This window comes from Seriola lalandi, unplaced genomic scaffold, assembly GCF_002814215.2.
Source record: "Seriola lalandi dorsalis isolate HSWRI2012SDOR001 ecotype SW California unplaced genomic scaffold, Sedor1 jcf7180002054267, whole genome shotgun sequence".
In the NCBI taxonomy this organism is placed as follows: Eukaryota; Metazoa; Chordata; class Actinopteri; order Carangiformes; family Carangidae; genus Seriola; species Seriola lalandi.
In genome coordinates, this window is record NW_019524820.1 from 199,023 (window position 1) to 207,306 (window position 8,284).

General features: G+C 39.6%; 1 protein-coding gene across 1 annotated transcript; it reads left to right on the top strand.

The window, feature by feature from the left end:
- Positions 1 to 946: 946 nt before the first annotated feature.
- hdgfl2 (HDGF like 2) lies at positions 947 to 8,167 on the top strand. Its single transcript, XM_023405264.2, has 16 exons — positions 947 to 1,173; positions 1,678 to 1,754; positions 2,405 to 2,546; positions 3,012 to 3,188; positions 3,582 to 3,704; positions 3,812 to 3,880; positions 3,996 to 4,176; positions 4,312 to 4,396; positions 4,523 to 4,820; positions 4,970 to 5,100; positions 5,207 to 5,274; positions 5,485 to 5,555; positions 5,658 to 5,759; positions 6,294 to 6,450; positions 6,582 to 6,699; positions 6,996 to 8,167. The coding sequence occupies exons 1-16, from the start codon at positions 1,102 to 1,104 to the stop codon at positions 7,093 to 7,095; spliced, it is 1,971 nt and encodes a 656-aa protein (XP_023261032.1). The 5' UTR covers positions 947 to 1,101; the 3' UTR covers positions 7,096 to 8,167.
- The last annotated feature ends 117 nt before the right edge of the window (positions 8,168 to 8,284 follow it).

Genomic DNA, 8,284 nt, shown 5'->3' on the forward strand with positions numbered 1-8,284 from the left:
TCCTTCCACATTGTAATATGTCATTGGATGAATAGGAAACTGATCGCAAGTCAGCCAATAGCGAAGCACAAAAGGCGGGATTTCCGCTCCGGTTGTCGTATCGAATGGAAATGACCAGGCTGCTACATCCGGATCAGTGAAGCGTCTCACAACATTGCACGACATTATATCCGCTATGGCAAACAGGCTCAATTTGCTCTATAGAATAAAAGTCGGTAACGCTACATAATTTAGTCATTTTAAAATGCATACATTTGATTTATCCAACAAACAAAATGACAATTCTGACACGTGGACTTTCCACCGTATCACTGATCAATCAATGTGTACATGTGGGACTTGGACTGATGTTCAACATCCTGTGTGGGACTAAGATTAATTGACAGAAAATATTTGATATCAATGCCAAGTTTTAGATTCATAAATGTAAATGTTCACAAAGAAACCTAACATACACCTTTTTGAGCATAAGAAAGCCATTAAGACTTTAAGTATCCACAAAATGTAGTTTCTTTTTTAATTTCTATATGTATGTGTTTGTGTGTGTATTTGTGTGTATGTATTCTTGTTAATTCTTCATATTTTTAGAGAATTTTGTTCAAAACAAATAAACTTTGAATATATATGGAAGTTGGAAGTTGACACCTTGACAATGATGAGACTGGCAGCTAACTCTAACCCCAACCCACCTACGAAAAGTTTACCCATTTCATTGTCTATTCAGCAAATAAGACATGATTTATATTTAAGATAATTGAAATTGATTATTATTTGTATGGCCATTCGTTTTAGTTGTATATTTCATGCCAGATGCACCTACGATTGACCGATCTTCCATTTCATTACAATATTTTGGTTCCGAGTATATAGACCTTTATTTTGAAGCATGAGAACAAGCCTTCACCGGAAGTATGTAGTGCGTTGTTGCTATCTCCCCTACGCTATCTCTTCTCGCGGTAACGTTAGTACACTGTTAGCTTGCTAGCTAACCCCATCGTTTCCAGGTTTCGTGTCGACCTGAAAACAGCAAACGAAGAGAGACACAGAAACGCTACGCAGCTGAATATTCTTTAAATCCAAGCTGCACTAAGGAGCAGGACAATGCCACACAACTTCCAACCCGGAGACCTGGTCTTCGCTAAAATGAAGGGATACCCCCACTGGCCAGCCAGGGTAAGCAAGTAACGTTAACAGCAGCCGGAGGGGCGGAGGGGGTGGGCTGCTCTGCATGGGACGCAGTAGAAGGTTCTCTGTGTATCTTCGATTATGTCTGACATGGATACCTATCACACAGATACATAACTTAATCTTTCCTGGGCTGAGGGGCTGCGTTAGAGGCCCGCAGCCAGTGCACCAGCAGCATAATTTGCATGAGATGCTGTCGGCCTCATCTATTTTTGAGACGTACAGCAGCAAAGCTAACGTTATTATTTTGGAAATGACGTTCTAGATAACCGCCTATTTTTTCCAGACAAGAAGGCATCTTCTCCATGTTAAAACTTCTTTATTGTCCATTGTATATCCAAACAATCCAAATAAGTTCAAATTAATTGATACTGTTTTGTTTTGTAGAGGTAACCAACATTAGTACATAGTACCACCATAGTCGAGTCCCAGGTCCACAGAAAATGTGTGTCAAATGTTGTTTGACACTTGTTTTTTTGTTGTTGTTTACAGATTGAAGATGTGGCTGATGGGGCAGTGAAACCACCTCCTAATAAAATCCCAATATTTTTCTTTGGAACACATGAAACGTGAGTACAACGCTATCGTCAGTCTCTTAAAGGTAAAGGTTAATTGCACTAGCAGAACTGTTAAAAGTTATGTGACTACAATTGATTTTCTTATCAGTCTGAAAGGAGGGGAATCAAATCACATTACTGGCTGATAATCCATTAACTGTAGAACATTTCCCTTTTTTGTGATGCATGGTTGAATTGGCAGTGCCAAATTTAAATTTAAGCCCTGACTCATCTATTTTTTAACCTGCTATCCAATGTGAGAACAATGGTGACGAAAACAAAAACTTCCTTTTGTGTTTTATCACTACTTTTGTGTCAGACCACTTCTTGTTAGTTTCCTTTTGTAAACTTTATTCTTTTCTGAAGGTTCACTGTTAACCATTGACTTGTGTGAGATTGAGTGTCCAGTATGTTACCCAGAGATGTGAGATGTGTTGACATGTTTGATCCAGCATCAAACACCTTCTGTTTGACAAGATGGCACCTGCAGTATATTAATCCATCACTAGATGGCACAGTCAACTGTTCTAATGTCTCAAGTCTGTGTAAAACTTGGTTAACCACAGTGTAAAGTAAACAGTCTTTTATTTTAAGACAACATTGGTTTGGTTTCAGTTAAATAGGTAAATTGTTCACATTTTCTTTATCTCTCTGTTTCACAGAGCATTCCTTGCACCAAAGGACCTTTTTGCCTATGAAAAGTACAGAGAACGCTACGGAAAGCCCAACAAAAGGAAGGGATTCAATGAAGGGTTATGGGAGATCCAGAACAATCCACATGCCTCCTACAGTGCCCCGCCTGTAGTAAGTCACCCTGATAATCTGAAGCATTCATAATTCTTCATTACCCCATACGTAAAAAGATACTACTGATGTTGACTTAACTTAGGATGTCATACTGTGTCACCCACTTATTTTAGTTTTGGCTCAGACTCATTTGTTGTTTGTGATCCTAATTTCATAAAATTTTAGAAATCATGATATCTATTATTTTAGAATTCTGTGGCAACATCTCTGCTCAACAGTAACTTATGAGTTTCTTCCAATTAAAGTTTCATGTATGGTGCATAACTGTTTAACATGTTGTATAATCGCAACATCAACCCGTTCTAATGCAAATTGTCAAGGAAGGGCGAAATGTCATAAAATATTCTTTAAAACACTGAAAGTGCAACAACAAAGAGACTGGATTTTTTGACAGGCATTGTATACTGCATTTCATGTCAATGAAAAATTTACGTTAATCTACTTATTGTGGTTCATCTGCAGCCAGCCAGCTCATCTGACAGTGAAGGCAACAATGCTGGAGGAGGAAGTGACGAGGATGAGGATGAAGAGGTTGCAGTTCCTCAGAAAGCCGACTCAGGAAGTGAGGTTGACTCAGATTCTGGGAGTGAAGACCGTGGAAGGGGAGGCGGAGTGAAGCGAAAGCCCCCAGCTCCCAAGGTAGTTCAGACATTCAGTTTCATTTATGATTAACGTCTGTGATCACAATATAACAGTGTTATTGATGTGAATAGAAAAAGAGGTTCTTGGTCATGGTTATCATAACAATTAGCAGTGCCTGGCTACTTATTGAGAATTTGTCTGCTTAAGTAAGAAAGGAAAAGGGATGCAAACAAAAAAAGACGACTAATTAGCTTCCTTTTTCAAATCAGGGGATGTCACAGCAATGATAAAAAGCATAAGAACCATGATTAATGGAACTCATCTACATGGCTTGAGTGCAAATTTTACAGATCAGGTTGTTTGGCTTTAACAATTGACTAGAATGACAAATAACTTTAATAATATAGTTGATTCAGTTTATTTCTGTTGCTTGTTCTTTTTCTGTTTTAGCGGCCTCCTCCTCCAAAAAAGGCTCGAGGCTCGTCTAGTGACCGAGATGAAGAGGAGAGTGGATCCCCCTCTGAATCAGAACCCACACCTTCAGAATCTGACTCTGGAAAGAACAGTGACCAGGTAATTACACACACACACACACACACACAAAACATGGTATGATTTTGCATGCTCTGAAATGAAACAAACTAAAACTAAAAATATTGTACATTTGTTTTTTCCAATAGGACTTTACTCCAGAGAAGAAAACTGGTGGAAGAGGTGGAAAGAAAACAGGAGGCAGAGGGAAGAAAAAGGTGAACCGTTTGTCCCCTTATACAGTAAAAGAATTTTGAATATCTTATGTGATGGCAGTTTTTGAGTTCTTTGCCCTATCTCCTCCTCTATCCCCTTTTCTCTGTGATGTTGCAGAAGGCTTCGTCTGACTCGGATTCAGACTCAGGATCAGGGTCAGAGAAGAAAGTAGTGGACAGTGACTCAGAGGATGAGAAACCTCGACCAGCTCTGTCTGGCTCAGAATCCCAGTCTGGCTCCAAGTCTGAATCAGACTCGGAGCCGCCTCCTCGGAAGGGCCCACAAGCACGCAAGAAAGGTGCAGTCTGATTTATTTATTTATCAATTAGAGCTTCATGCAAAGTTGTAGACATGTATGTTATTTGATATTGAAGGGGAGGTTTCATGCCCTTGTTTTTGCTCATGTAAATGTGCTTGTTTTTCTCTTCCACAGAGAAGCCTGCACCAAAGCCTCGTGCACGGAAACCCAAACCCACCCCGGCAAAACGAGCACCATCATCATCCTCCGACAGCGACAGGTCAGGCTGCCCTCAGGCTTCTTTTTATCCGCTCATGCACCACATATTAACACACTATTATGAATTCTAATATGCAGTTTTGCTTGGCGTAAAAGGTACCATAAAAGTTGCCCTGTGTTGTCTCAGTGATAGTGAACCTGACCGCATCAGTGAGTGGAAGAAACGAGATGAGGAACGCAGGCGAGAGCTAGAGGAGCGCCGGAAAAAGGAGGAGGCAGAGGAGCTTCGGCGGTTACGTGAGAGAGAGAAAGAGGAAGAGGAGAAAAAGAAAAAAGACAAAGATAAGGGTAAAAAAGGGAGCGACAGTGATAGCAGCAGTAGCTCAGACGAGGGTGTAGATGATCACCCATTGAAGAAGTCAAAGAAACCCCCTCCACCTCCGATCCCTGCACCCTCTGACTCTGACTCTCCACCACCAGCTGAGGTACAGTGGCTTACTGAAAATAAAAACAAACACATGTTAATTATCTAAATTATGTGTTATATTTAGCTTTTTTTTGCAAAGTAACAAGATAGCAGGTGATTCTTGGTGCTATTAACATATGTAGCTTCTTGTGCCATTCTCATGTAAAGGTGAAGAAACCCAAAAAGCCAGACAACCAGAAAAAGGCAAGAATAAAGAAAGAAAAGGAGAGAAAAGAAAGAAAGGAGAAAGAGCTAAAAGAGAAGAAAGCCAGACGGTTAGAGGAAAAGTCCAGATCAAGGTGAGTGCACAATGAGGAACAGGCTACAGTTTACAAATGGCATTAGAATAACGTCATTAAAACGTAATATACCCAGATCACAGAGTTCCCTCCCTCTCTCTCTTAGGTCTAAACCTGAAAAACCCAAACGCAAACCAGAGAGGCCACCAGAGAAGAAAGTGGAAAAGAAAAAGGGTCGGTGTCTCATACATTTACACTCAGTTTCACATGCACTGCTCTTGTTTACTGCAGCTGACTGGCAGTTATTGCCTGGAAAACCTATTTGCACAGATTGAAGCTGTGCTGCTGACTTCCATTAATGGTTAGTTGGTTGTTATTTCAGTGAGAGGGAAAGTAATAATTCAGTACAGTATATTAACTGTAATTTTGTGTATTCATATGCAGAGCCTTCACCAGAAGAACGGTTACAGAAACTCCACACAGATATCAAGTTTGCACTCAAAGTGGACAACCCAGTAAGTGACACCTGTGGTTTTGATTTCAGGCAGTTTTTTCTTCTTTCTGTGGTTTTATGTCAGCTTGAAAACTTAATTTTGATGTATTTCCGTGTTTTCTAGGACATAGAGCGGTGTCTACAAGCCCTGGCAGAGCTTGAGGCTGTGCCTGTCACCAGCCAGATCCTCCATAAGAATGCTGAAGTTATTGCCACATTAAAGAAGGTGCATTTGGCTGACTTTGTATGCTTGCAAACTCATCTAGCATTAAGACAGGGTAATATACATGTTTTAAATAATGGAAACTAGGATACCTGATGTTTCTATTCTGGAAATTACACTTGGAAAAAGTGGTGTCCCTGGTTGTTAGCAGTTTCTTCCCAGAGTGTTAATGGTTATTGAACACTAATCAACTGCTTTTGTGGCATCTCTGTATGATGCTATAGCTTGTTTTGTCAATTATATTTTATTTAAATAACTCAATATAAAACACATTTACTTATTTTTAGTTATTGATTAACTGTGATGCAAATTCATTGAAATGTGACAGTTGATTTACAAGAGGTTAACATCTGCCTACCTCGTCTTATTCAGAGTTCTGCTTATTTTCATACAGTGCTCATTAAAAAACAGATGTTGCAAAATAGGTGGTCTTATGATCAGGGCCAAGCTATATTCAGGCCAATGCAGCATGTTTCTTATTTGAATTGTCCTCTCCATTTTAATCCCTTTGTGTTTTTTGTGGTTGCAACAATTTAGATTCGGCGATATAAAGCCAGCACTGCAGTCATGGAAAAAGCTAGTGACGTTTATAACAAGTTAAAACTTCGCTTTGTGGGAAAGACAGAGGTGGCAGCTAAACCTCAAACAGAGAACAAGGAACCAGATGATAATGAAAAAGAAACACAAGACACAGGTAAAAAAAAAAAAAAAAAGCCACATTTGGGATCTTGTTGTGATCTTGGTTCTACATTACGTGGATTTTTTTCATCAGACTTGGTTTGCTTTGCCCTGCATGCTTATATCATCTAAATTCTGCTTTTCTAGATTCCACTCCAGTGAACGGGGAATCAGAGCAGAAAAAAGATGACATGGAGACAGAGGAAAAACCAAAATCACCTGCCCACGAGGAAAATAATGACGATACCCCTTCAAGTCCAAACAGGTGAACATCCCATTTGAAGCAATATACAGTATTTTTGCTCTACTTTCAGTTGTCGTGGCATATGCAGCTGAAAGGATATGATGGCAGGTATCTTATGTACAATAAGAAAAGAGAAGAATCTCCTTGGAAAATCTCATACTTAGAACCTTTGTAAACTTCACTTAGCACATATGTAAGAATGGCACCCATTTGTTAACCGTGACCACGCTTACGTGAGCATCATCCCCATTTAATATACTCAGAATTGTGATTTAAGCGCAGAAGTAGTTGTGACTGAATGTGCACTTTCTCTTTAGACCGAGCCCAGACAGCCCTGCTGAACAACAGACACACACCTATGAAGAAGCAGACAACTCCATCTCTGCAGAGGCGGAACCACCTGCTGTTGAAAGCTGAAAGACCCTTAACCACCAATGCAGTGGACCAAGTACTAAAAGATGGAGGCCTCTTTATTTGACATCATACAGTGCTCCTCGCCCAACCACATTGCAACACACACCCAGCATTTCCTACAGTATCTGTTACATCATTGTTGATGTTTTGGACATTTTGTACTATAATGATATCAAGCCAGAAGGCCCTGTTGCTCACACCCTTTGGTCCTTTATTGATCCCAGCAAAAAGGAAAGCTTATTAGTGTGATAGTTTGTGACGCTGCGCGAACCCCTTCTGTTTCTGAAATGTACTTTTCCTTTTATACGACACTCGGCCCGTCCTGGATCCTCAACCCAACCCTCTACCCCTGGCTACATGTTCTTTCTACCACATGAACTCTTACTTTGGTCTTTCCACACCATATGTATAATGAATGATTACATTTTTAGCACTTCTAACCGGTGTTTAGGCTGGGGTAGTATGAGATCGAACTTTAATGATTCTTGTGGGGAAAATGGGTGGAAATGGAGCCATGCTGTTAATTTTTTCGCTTTGAAGATTTTATGCAGCCCTTACATCTGTTGGCTTCATTTTTTTTTTTTATAAACTACAAAACATCACAAAGGCCTCTTGTCTGTGTGTATGGCATTGTGAGAGTGGTGAAGTACTATTTGTGAGTCTTTTATGTTTAGTATTTTTTTAATTATCTGGTTTTGATCCAGTTAATACAGTCTGACATGTAAAGCGATGAGTTGAGTCACTTAAAACTGTTTTCCAACTGAGGTCCACCTACTTTTTTATAGCCTCGTTTTCAGATATTTGCATCTACAGGTTTGTCTAAAAATAATAATTGCTGTGGAGTTACACACCTTGCACTCTCATCTCCCTGTAGTGTCTGCATTCAGTATTGCATAATAAATGGAATAAATGTACAGGTCGAAAACTGCACTCACAAGCAATTGAGATCTCATGTAGCTGCAGCTTATTTTGACATTTTCCCGTCATATGCATACAACAGGTGTTTTTAGTGCTCTGTAAATTGGTAAAGCATTTCTATCACTTAGTTGAGACTTGAATAAAAATCTCAGCATGATTTTGTTTTTATCTCATTTCTCTGTGAAAAACGTGCTTTTAATTAATTTGCTGCCAACCGCATCACCATATAACCTAGTTGATTATTTGTTGCTTTCTGTTACGCAATTGATAGTCA